Source organism: Scophthalmus maximus, chromosome 12 (genome assembly GCF_022379125.1).
Source record: "Scophthalmus maximus strain ysfricsl-2021 chromosome 12, ASM2237912v1, whole genome shotgun sequence".
NCBI lineage: Eukaryota > Metazoa > Chordata > Actinopteri > Pleuronectiformes > Scophthalmidae > Scophthalmus > Scophthalmus maximus.
The window spans coordinates 24832501-24845000 of NC_061526.1; the positions used below are offsets into that span (position 1 = coordinate 24832501).

At 50.2% G+C, this 12500-nt stretch overlaps 1 protein-coding gene across 1 annotated transcript in view; it reads left to right on the top strand.

Moving 5' to 3' along the window:
- Positions 1–9792: 9792 nt before the first annotated feature.
- kcnd2 (potassium voltage-gated channel, Shal-related subfamily, member 2) overlaps positions 9793–12500 on the top strand; it is a 9704-nt gene continuing 6996 nt past the window's right edge. Inside the window, exon 1 of the mRNA XM_035646716.2 lies at positions 9793–11316. Within this exon, the coding sequence (XP_035502609.1) occupies positions 10205–11316 (1112 nt within the window). The 5' untranslated portion in view covers positions 9793–10204. The remainder of the gene's footprint in view (positions 11317–12500) is intronic.

The following is a 12500-nucleotide window of genomic DNA, read 5'->3' on the forward strand; positions in this document are numbered from 1 at the left end:
ATGCTGATGATGATGACGATGATGATGCTGATGACGATGATGATGAGGATGATTTCATGATCCCAGTTGTTCCGTTGAGCGAAGGCGTTTGCCTGTCGTCTCTTCATCATGTCTGAACATCTGAGTGAGATTATTTATAGAATAAGAGGATTTATGAATGTGAGTGTTCACGCTTCACTGATCTTCTTCTTCTTCATCATCATCATCTTTACATGGAGCAGAGAACCGAGGAGCCCGAGGCGGTTCTCCTGAACCACAGAACACATCGACTGATGCTCAGTGAACAAGAAGAAGATCAACACACAACTGAGGGAGTCACATCGTACATTCCTCATCATATTTAATAAAGATGAAGCTGTGATTTAGCAAAAAGTAATAAAATTAAGTTCTTTTAGACAATGAAACATATTGAGAACAAGAATCAAGTCGTTTTGGAGGAAACATTGTTTTAATGTGAGAGTTTCTCTCTTCTCCACATCGATCAGCTGATTTGTCTTCAGGACGTTTCTGATTTCAGGAAGTTCAATATTCGTCTGACTTGTGAATCATTCACAAGCTGCAGATTGTTCAGGTTCAACACAGACGACTGATTAATCAATTCAGAGTTTTGGATCTTTGTGAACGTGTTGTTCTGTTCCTGATGTCGTGAGGTCTTGAGGTCGTGAGGTCGTGACCTCCACGTGTGAAGAACCTTGAGATCTTGTCTGTTGTGATGAATAAAACTGAGTCCAACTGAAATCGGGCCTTTGGGGAGTTTGGGTTTGTTGCTGTTTTGTTTGTTCGGTTCTGGTTCGGTTCTTGTTCCCCGGTGTTTCTACAAGTTTCACTTTGTTTACTTGTATTTCTGTTTCCTGCCGGTTTGTCCGTCTGATCCATCTGGAACTTTAAACCTGATTCCAGGAAACTTCTGCGACTCTTTGTCCAGATGATGGAACCACGTCGTTTCATGAACCTGAGATGAACCTGAGCAGATGTTGATCTGATCTCTGATGACGGGAAGTTATTAATGTAGAGTACATTGTTACAGAACCTCATCTGAGGCCTGAACGCGTCATGTGACCTGTTTCAGTGTAACCGCGGCGACGCTCAGCGATGTGTGTGCGTGAGTTAATTAGGTCACTTCTCTTTTTAATTACCTCCTCGTCCTCCGAGCAGATTAAAGCTGCGTCGCTCCGTCCTGCACATCGGAGCTTTAATGTCGCCAGGACAGTTTCACAGCCTCGTTAAAGCCCCGGGGTCAGAGGTCAGAGGTCAGAGGTGACCATCAAACTGACACGTTGAGTAAGAAGATTCAAACACTGAGACGATTCATATTTGAATATCTTTATAACCGGAATCGTCTGAATCGCATCACGTCACTTTGACGTCTCGGTTCGTGGAAACAGTGAAAACACAGAAGATGCTAAACTTCCAGGCCTGATGCTAAGCTAAGCTAAGCTAAGCTCAGTGCCGCAGCGCTGCAGTGAGTTTCAGAGTGTCTGTGGTGACGAGGTTGTAACTGATCGTCCGTGAACAGAGTTCAGAGCAGATTAGTTTGTGCAGCTCGACTGAACCTGAGTCCTTCCACATAATTAAGATTCGTTTCACGGAGCAGCAGAAACGGAAGCAATTAAAAAGCAACGATGTAAAATATTACATCCAGAACCGACGGGACGGAATCAGAACGTCAGAGGATCAAAGTGTTTGTGTCTTTGATTCTCGACAGTTTCACATAAGAGTTTCATCGTCTGTTCAAAGTGAGAGAGGGGTCAGAGGTCGTCGGGGGGGGGGGGGGGGTCAATACTGAGGCTGCAGGTTTCATTCCAAAACAAAACGCATGAATTCGTCTTCATTTCCAGCTCATATTGGTTTTCTGCTCAACTGCTCCTGTGAATTCCCCGAGACGGGAACCAGCGCCGCCCGGACGCTGACGGGACACGAGGAGGAAACAGGAAGGAAACATGGAGGAAACAGGAAGGAAACATGGAGGAAACACGGAGGAAACACGGAGGAAACATGGAGAAAACAGGAAGGAAACATGGAGGAAACAGGAAGGAAACACAGAGGAAACACGGAGGAAACAGGAAGGAAACATGGAGGAAACAGGAAGGAAACATGGAGGAAACAGGAAGGAAACAGGAAGGAAACATGGAGAAAACAGGAAGGAAACATAGTGGAAACAGGAAGGAAACATGGAGGAAACAGGAAGGAAACATGGAGGAAACAGGAAGGAAACAGGAAGGAAACATGGAGAAAACAGGAAGGAAACATAGAGGAAACAGGAAGGAAACATAGTGGAAACAGGAAGGAAACATAGAGGAAACAGGAAGGAAACACGGAGGAAACAGGAAGGAAACATGGAGGAAACAGGAAGGAAACACGGAGGAAACAGGAAGGAAGGCAGAGGGGGGAGGGGGTTAATTAAAAAACTGAGAGAGTGTGAGTGATGGTGACACTCACACTCTCTCTCAGACACACAAACACACTCAACACACACACACACTCTACACACACACACACACTACACACACACCTCTCTCTCTGCAGGAGAACTGCATCGATCCAGCTCTCGCCTGATTGGGCGCCTGCAGCTGCAGCAGTGGATCAAGACTCAGACGATGATTCACGATGAACCAGAACCAGAACCATCAAAACCAGAACCAGAACCACCAGAACCAGAACCAGAAGGTTTGTTTATCTGGATGAAAGAACTGAACAACACTTTTCTTCATTCAACAAATTCAAACAAAAAAACAAAAAACAAACGTTTTTTATTAATTTAAAACATGTTAAAATATTATCTTGTTAAGTTTTGTGATATTAGTAATCGTGTTAAACTTCCTGTTTTAACTCCTCACACACTCTACGTGACCATGAACGCATTGTGTGTGAGTGTGTGTGTGTGTGTGACTGTGTGTGTGTGAGTGTGTGTGAGTGTGTGTGTGTGTGTGAGTGTGTGTATGTGTGAGTTGACACTGAAGGTAAATCTCATCTATAATTCACGCTGACGTCTGTAACAATGCTGTTGCGTTAATGTAATAAAAAATAAATGATACTTCCAGTGGATTTTAATAATTCACACGACAGTAGCGGCAGCAGGATGTACACTGGTGCATTGTGGGTAATGTGGCCGAGGTGTTCAGTTCAATGAAGATGTTTTTCCTTCACGCTGAGAGAAGAAAACTACGACGACGTCAAAACCAATTGACCGATCATCTGATCAATCATCTGATCATCTGATCAATCATCTGATCATCTGATCAATCATCTGATCCACGACAACGTCATCAATCAACTTTACTCCCGTCTCACTGACCTCACATCTGAACGTTATTGATTATTGATTCAATCATCTGAAGCTTCAGTCTCGTGAAGTCGTCCATAAAGATTCAATTCAGAATGAATGAACATTAATATTCATGAAGGAGAATTAATTACTGCTGAGGAGCGGAAAACGAGCCGATTGATTATTGATCCTGGTTGATTGTTGGTTTACAGTGAAACAAAAAGCTCCTGAGACAGAACAGACAGAACACACAGAACAGAACAGACAGAACAGAACAGACAGAACAGAACAGACAGAACACACGGAACAGACAGAACAGAACAGACAGAACAGACAGAACAGACAGAACAGAACAGACGGAACACACAGAACAGAACAGACAGAACAGAACAGACAGAACACACGGAACAGACAGAACAGAACAGACAGAACAGACAGAACAGAACAGACAGAACACACAGAACAGACAGAACAGAACAGACAGAACAGACAGAACAGAACAGACAGAACACACAGAACAGAACAGAACAGACAGAACAGACAGAACAGAACAGACAGAACAGACAGAACAGAACAGACAGAACACACAGAACAGAACAGACAGAACAGAACAGACAGAACACACGGAACAGACAGAACAGAACAGACAGAACAGACAGAACAGACAGAACAGACAGAACAGAACAGACAGAACACACGGAACAGACAGAACAGAACAGACAGAACAGACAGAACAGAACAGAACAGAACAGACAGAACAGAACAGACAGAACAGACAGAACAGAACAGACAGAACAGAACAGACAGAACACACGGAACAGACAGAACAGAACAGACAGAACAGAACAGACAGAACAGAACAGAACAGAACAGACAGAACAGAACAGACAGAACAGAACAGACAGAACAGACAGAACAGAACAGAACAGAACAGACAGAACAGAACAGACAGAACACACGGAACAGACAGAACAGACAGAACAGAACAGAACAGACAGAACAGAACAGACAGAACAGAACAGACAGAACAGAACAGACAGAACACACGGAACAGACAGAACAGAACAGACAGAACACACGGAACAGACAGAACAGAACAGACAGAACAGAACAGAACAGACAGAACACACAGAACAGACAGAACAGAACAGACAGAACAGACAGAACAGAACAGAACAGAACAGAACAGACAGAACAGAACAGAACAGACAGAACAGAACAGACAGAACAGACAGAACAGAACAGAACAGAACAGACAGAACACACGGAACAGACAGAACACACGGAACACACAGAACAGAACAGACAGAACACACAGAACAGAACAGACAGAACAGACAGAACACACAGAACAGAACAGAACAGAACAGACAGAACAGAACACACAGAACAGACAGAACAGAACAGAACAGAACAGACAGAACACACGGAACAGACAGAACAGAACAGAACAGACAGAACAGAACAGACAGAACAGAACAGAACACACAGAACAGAACAGAACAGAACAGACAGAACAGAACACAGAGAACAGACAGAATAGAACAGAACAGAACAGACAGAACAGACAGAACACACGGAACAGACAGAACAGAACAGAACAGACAGAACAGACAGAACAGAACAGACAGAACACACAGAACAGACAGAACAGAACAGACAGAACAGAACAGAACAGACACTTCTCTTTTCTTTTATACAGTTCATGTTTTCTCTTTTTCTATTGGAATCTGTCCGACTGCAGCCACACGACCCTCCTCTTCCTCCTCCCCATCCCTCCCCCTACTCCTTCTCCTCCCCCTCCTCTTCCTCCTCCCCATCCCTCCCCCTCCTCTTCCTCCTCCCCATCCCTCCCCCTCCTCTTCCCCCCTCGTCTTCCTCCCACCTCCTCCCGCTCCTCCTCTTCCTCCCCCTCCTCTTCCTCCTCCCCATCCCTCCCCCTACTCCTTCTCCTCCCCCTCCTCTTCCTCCTCCTCCCCCCTCCTCTTCCTCCTCCCCATCCCTCCCCCTCCTCTTCCCCCCTCGTCTTCCTCCCACCTCCTCCCGCTCCTCCTCTTCCTCCTCCCCCCTACTCTTCCTCCTCCTTCTCCTCTCCCCCCCCTCCTCTTCTCCTCCCCATCCCTCCCCCTCCTCTTCCCCCCCTCCTCTTCCTCCTCCCCATATTCCTTCTCCTCCCCCTCCTCTTCCTCCTCCCCATCCCTCCCCCTACTCCTTCTCCTCCCCCTCCTCCTCCTCCTCCCCCCTCGTCCTCCTCCCCCCTCGTCTTCCTCCCGCTCCTCCTCTTCCTCCTCCCGCTCCTCCTCTTCCTCCTCCCCCTGCTCCTTCTCCCCCCTACTCTTCCTCCTCCTTCTCCTCTTCCTCCCCCTCCTCCCCCCTCCCCCCTCCCCCCACCTCTTCCTCCTCCCCGTCTCTTTCTTTATGACCACATTAGAAAACAATCTTTCTCCTGTAGAAGAGAAGCTGCTGACACTATAAATAGAAAGTGGAGAATAAAGCTTTAGTTATTCCGAGGCTCCTGGGAGAGAGAGAGAGGGGGAGGGTGGGAGAGAGAGAGAGAGAGAGGGGGAGAGGTCCATCACCATCAGAAGAACAGAAGAACAGAGATTATAATTATAATTATTATGTTTTTTTGAAGTTGAGTGTGTTTATTACATTTGATGAACGAACTTCTCCGGCCGAGTCTGAACCAATCAAACTTCAAGCTTTAGAGTTCGTACTGTCTCCATGGCAACGTCATACTTCCTGTTACAACTCGTCCTGAATCGAAGACTGAAGACAGATGTTAAGTCCAGCTGTGTCCTGGTCCTGGAACACATCCTGGTCCTGGGTCTGGGACACGTCCTTGTTCAGGGACATGTCCTGGGTCAGGGACACGTCTTGACAGATTTGAAAGTTATTTTAATATTTTAACGGAGTGATGTCGCCCGAGGCTCCGCAGGCCGACAGGAAGTGGGATTAATAATCTGAACGCGGCGCTTGTTTTCGTCTCCGTGCTGCGAGCGATGATCCTAGAGGAGAAGCTCGGCAGCCAATCAGTTTATGAGAAGAAGCCTCCGAGAATAAACAGCTGATAACAACAACAACAACAGCAAACTTTACAGGTCAGAGGTCAGAGTCAGGAGACGTCTCCGAGTCTCACGGTGAAGCTGCTGAAGACGAGTGATGGACATCACACGTCTCTGTTCTACAGAAGAGGAGGAGGAGGAAGAGGAGGAGGGACAAGAGGAGGAAGAGGAGGAAGAAGAGGAGGAGCAACAAGAGGAGGAAGAGGAGAAAGAAGAGGAGGGACAAGAGGAGGAAGAGGAAGATGAGGAGGGACAAGAGGAGGAGGAGGAGGAAGAAGAGTAGGAGGAAGTGAAGGAGGAAGAGGAGGTGGAAGAAGAGGAGGAAGAGGAGGAGGAGGAAGAAGAGGAGGGGGAGGAAGAGGAGGAAGAAGAGGAGGAGGAGGAGGAAGAAGAGGAGGAAGAGGAGGAGGAGGAAGAAGAAGAGGAGGAGGAGGAGGAGGAAGAAGAGTAGGAGGAAGCGAAGGAGGAAGAGGAGGTGGAAGAAGAGGAGGAGGAGGAAGAAGAGGATGAGGAGGAGGAAGAAGAGTAGGAGGAAGCGAAGGAGGAAGAGGAGGAGGGAGAGGAGGTGGAAGAAGAGGAGGAGGAGGAAGAAGAGGAGGAGGAGGAGGAAGAAGAAGAGGAGGAAGAGGAGGAGGGAGAAGAAGAGGAAGAGGAGGAAGAAGAGGAGGAGGAGGAGGAGGAGGTGGAGGGGGAAGAGGAGGCTGCAATCACAGCGAGAAATAACACAACACTAATCTGTTGGTGAACTAACAACATATTTATAGTCTTTAAACCAACAACTTCACACAAACAGAGCAGCGTGTGTGTGTGTGTCTCTGCTTGTGTGTGTGTGTGTGTCTCTGCTTGTGTGTGTGTGTCTGTGTGTGTCTCTGCTTGTGTGTGTGTCTGTGTGTGTGTGTGTGTGTCTCTGCTTGTGTGTGTGTGTGTGTCTCTGCTTGTGTGTGTGTGTGTGTGTGTGTCTGTGTGTCTCTGCTTGTGTGTGTGTCTGTGTGTGTCTCTGCTTGTGTGTGTGTCTGTGTGTGTCTCTGCTTGTGTGTGTGTCTGTGTGTCTCTGCTTGTGTGTCTGTGTGTGTGTGTGTGTGTGTCTCTGCTTGGGTGTGTGTGTGTGTCTGTGTGTCTCTGCCTGTGTGTGTGTGTGTGTGCGTCTCTGTGTGTGTGGTTTATTCCCACATCTCCTCCAGTTTCCCACAATCCTTTGTTGTTGCTGACAGATGGTGATAATCAGTATTGTCCCCAGGAGACCAAAGGACGTTTTGTACACACACGCATGCACGCACGCACACACACACATTCGCATACACACACACACCTCAGTACACACATATACATATATATATATATATATGCGTGTGTTTTTGTACTGATGGTTATACATGAGCGTCTCTGTGACACTCGTCCGATCGTGAGTTTCTCATGTTGAATCATGGTGATGAACTGTGAAGATAAATAAATCAAACGCACCATGATCAGAGGAGAGAAATCTCCTGGTGGATGAAACAAACACTTCTTTGAATGTTCTGCCTGGTGGAAAACGTCTCTTGGACCAAATGTTAATAAGTTTGTCTAACGTGAAGCTGCAGAACCTCGTTAACGCCTCAGAGTTAATGGGCTCCCTGAATATTGATATCTGAAAATATGAAAACAAACAGATCATGTGACGAGAAGCTGAATCTGCCTCCAGCAGATGATTCTACGAGTCAGAGTTCAAAGTTCTGACTCATCTAAACCCGTTGAGGTTGATTGGTTTCAACCCAATCAAGGAAACAAGGGAACAAGGAAATATGAAAGGTGGGCGTGTGACGAGGACACTGGTCCTTCACTCGTCTTTATTTTACATCGTAACAGTTTCTTTGTGTTCACAGTCTGAGTTTCTCTTCAGGACAGAGGAGGACGAGAAGCACCTGAACGCACCGTTGGTCTCTGTGACGGTACAGTGACTCCTCCTGAGGGACGGAGGTCCTCCGGACAGAGGACACGTCCTTCACAGAGAGAGACGAGCTGCTGCAGAGCAACAACACGGTGAGAAGGAGGACGGAAGGACGGGAGGTGTCTGAGGACACGGAGGACAGTGAGGACTCCATCAGGACGGCTGTCCAGTAGAGTCAGTCCAACTGTTTAAGCTGAAGACCACTTCAGTCTGGGACGAATCCGAGTGGACACCTGAGACCAGAGGGGGCGGAGCCTGTTTTCAGATCTTCATCGCGTCTGATCGTCGTCTTCATCAGGATTGTAAAGATCTTACATTGTAACAGAATCTGTCAGTTACCACGGCGACGTCTTCATCCCGTCAAAGAGCCTCTTCCTCCTCCTCCTCCTCCTCCTATGACGTGTGAGATCACGCTGACCACAAATCTGGTTAAGTCATCGTCTGAAACGTTTCACAATGAAACTTTATTCTTTTAGTTTCGAGGTTTGTTTTTCTTCCTGATTGAACCAGGAAGTGGAACTGATCCTGATTCTGACGACGAAGAAGAAAACAAGATAAATAATTAATAATAAATAATAATTCTCCTTCTCTGCTCAGGATTCTGGTCAAGGCCGAACATGCAGCCTCCTCCTCCTCGTTCATAGATCTGCTGCAGGCCCCAGGGGCTGATGGGAAGGTGGTGGGGGGGGGGGAGGTTCACTTCACACCTTCATCCTGACTGAAGTTTCCCTTTGAGCAGCCGACTGGAGTGCAGAGTGGAGACGTGTCCCGCAGCATTGTGGGTAAAGAACCTGCAGCGAACAAACATCTGAATCTTCCTCATGAAACATTTACACAGAAATTTAACAATCTGCTCCTCTGATATGACTCCACCCTCCTCTGTGATTGGCTGCTCCGCCCTGACGTGTCTCACCGGCCTCATGTGTTCGGTCCGTTTCATATTTCATGAAATATTAAACTCGAGTTCTTGTGGCGAAGGACGTCCGAGTGTCTGAACGAATAAAGAAGAAGAAGAAGAAGAAGAAGAATCCAGAGCAGAGGAAGACGAGGGTCCAAACTGATGAGGAGTAGTGAGGCCTTCTGGGTAAAAAGCTCAGGATGAAGAGAAGCTCAGTGACTGTTGATCACAGACGACCTCTGACCTCTGAGCAGAAGTTAACATCAGTTCTCACACACACACACACACACACACACACACACACACACACACACACACACACACACACACACACACACACACACACACACACACACACACACACACACACACACACACACAGTGAGTTTCTGTCTTTGACCTGAGTTCAGACGTGAAACTCTGACCTCTGACATGCCTGTTGTCGCCACCCGGGGCTGATGAACCAAACAAACCCTGTGACCATGTGACCATGTCTCCACGTTCCAACCTGAGAGGAAACAAGAGTTTCTGTGTAAAGAGGTTTGTCCACTGACATGACACGCCCCCAACCGGAGGGGGGGGGGGGGGGGGGGGGGGGGGGGGGCACCGTGTTTCAGTTTCTCTGTTTGACCGCAGAACAAACGTCGCCTCGTCTCTTGCAGCCGAACATCCTCTGTTCTCCCTCTGTGGCCCGGTCCGGTCCAAACAGGTCCGGTCCGGCTCGGCGAGCACCTCCTCTCCCGGCAGCGGAGCACCGACAGAGTCCGACAGGCAGAGCCGGGGGCAGCGCGGCTGCGGCGGGTCGGTGCCAGCTCCGTGTCCCGGTGCCAGCTCCGTGTCCCGGTGCCAGAACTTGTTACTGCAGGAAACAAACACTGACACCGAGCAGAACGTCTGGGTTTGTTTGTTTGTTTGTTTGTTTTACGCGGGTTCTTGAGCCTTTCTGTGGTTTTACGCACCGATTTCGTGCGTAAAATTCTGTTTCCTGGAGAAACTCGGTGCGTTGGTTCCATCTGTTTCCCGACCCGTGTCGGTGCTCCGGGAGCAGGATGGCAGCGGGAGTCGCGGCGTGGCTGCCGTTCGCCCGCGCCGCAGCCATCGGATGGATGCCGGTGGCCAGCGCGCCGATGCCGGTGCCGCCGAGGGAGAAGCGCCGCGGACCGGGCGGCCTCATCTTGCTGAACGTGAGCGGCGCGAAGTTCCAGACGTGGCGGGACACGCTGGAGCGGTACCCGGACACGCTGCTGGGCAGCACGGAGCGCGACTTCTTCTTCCACGAGGAGACCAACGAGTACTTCTTCGACCGCGACCCGGACATCTTCCGCCACATCCTCAACTTCTACCGCACCGGGAAGCTGCACTACCCGCGGCAGGAGTGCATCTCCGCGTACGACGAGGAGCTGGCGTTCTTCGGCATCATCCCGGAGATCATCGGTGACTGCTGCTACGAGGAGTACAAGGACCGGCGGCGGGAGAACCAGGAGCGGATCCAGGACGACGAGGAGACGGACCCGGCCAACGAGCCGGTGCCCCCGGACATGAGCTTCCGGGAGACCATGTGGCGCGCCTTCGAGAACCCGCACACCTCCACCATGGCGCTGGTCTTCTACTACGTCACCGGCTTCTTCATCGCGGTGTCGGTGATGGCCAACGTGGTGGAGACGGTCCCGTGCGGCGCCGCGCCGAACCGCGTCCAGCAGGTGTCTTGTGGCGAGCGGTACGCGCTGGCCTTCTTCTGCCTGGACACCGCGTGCGTCATGATCTTCACGGTGGAGTACCTTCTGCGCATGCTCGCCGCGCCGAGCCGCTACAAGTTCGTGAAGAGCGTGATGAGCGTCATCGACGTGGTGGCCATCATGCCCTACTACATCGGCCTCGTCATGACGGACAACGAGGACGTGAGCGGCGCCTTCGTGACGCTGCGCGTCTTCCGGGTGTTTCGGATCTTCAAGTTCTCGCGACACTCCGCGGGACTTCGCATCCTGGGCTACACGCTGAAGAGCTGCGCGTCGGAGCTGGGCTTCCTGCTCTTCTCCCTCACCATGGCCATCATCATCTTTGCCACCGTCATGTTCTACGCTGAGAAAGGTTCCAGTGCCAGCAAGTTCACCAGCATCCCGGCCTCCTTCTGGTACACCATTGTCACCATGACGACACTGGGGTGAGTGATGCTGCCTGTGTGAGTGGGCGTGGATGAGTAAAACTTTGAGTCATGTGACCTCACGTCCAGATGAGGTCACAGGTCGTTGATGTGTTTCCAGATGTTCAGGTGTAACAGCAGATGTTCCTCTGGTTCCTCTGGTCCTCTGGATCTCATGGTCGTCTGGTGCTCTGGTCCTCTGGTGCTCTGGTTCCTCTGGTTCTCTTTTTCCTCTCTGGTCCTCTGGTTCCTCTGGACCTCATGGTCGTCAGGTGCTCTGGTTCCTCCTGACCTCATGGTCGTCAGGTGCTCTGGTTCCTCTGGTCCTCTGGTCCTCTGGTTCCCCTGGACCTCATGATCGTCTGGTGCTCTGGTCCTCTGGTGCTCTGGTTCCTCTGGTTCTCTTTTTCCTCTCTGGTCCTCTGGTTCCTCTGGACCTCATGGTCGTCAGGTGCTCTGGTTCCTCCTGACCTCATGGTCGTCAGGTGCTCTGGTTCCTCTGGTTCCTCTGGTCCTCTGGTCCTCTGGTTCCCCTGGATCTCATGGTCGTCAGGTGCTCTGGTTCCTCCTGACCTCATGGTCGTCAGGTGCTCTGGTTCCTCTGGTCCTCTGGTCCTCTGGTTCCCCTGGACCTCATGGTCGTCAGGTGCTCTGGTTCCTCTGGTCCTCTGGTCCTCTGGTTCCTCCTGACCTCATGGTCGTCAGGTGCTCTGGTTCCTCTGGTCCTCTGGTTCCTCTGGACCTCATGGTCGTCTGGTGCTCTGGTTCCTCTGGTTCCTCTGGACCTCATGGTCGTCTGGTGCTCTGGTTCCTCTGGTCCTCTGGTTCCCCTGGACCTCATGGTCGTCAGGTGCTCTGGTTCCTCTGGTCCTCTGGTTCCCCTGGACCTCATGGTCGTCAGGTGCTCTGGTTCCTCTGGTCCTCTGGTCCTCTGGTTCCTCTGGACCTCATGGTCATCTGGTGCTCTGGTTCCTCTGGACATCATGGTCGTCTGGTGCTCTGGTTCCTCTGGTTCCTCTGGACCTCATGGTCGTCTGGTGCTCTGGTTCCTCTGGTCCTCTGGTCCTCTGGTTCCTCTGGACATCATGGTCATCTGGTCTTCTGGTTCCTCTGGACCTCATGGTCCTCTGGTTCTCTGGTTCTTGACCTCAGTTCTGCTCTGGGCCTCAGGATCCGTCAGTGTAAGAACAAACAACAACTCGTTT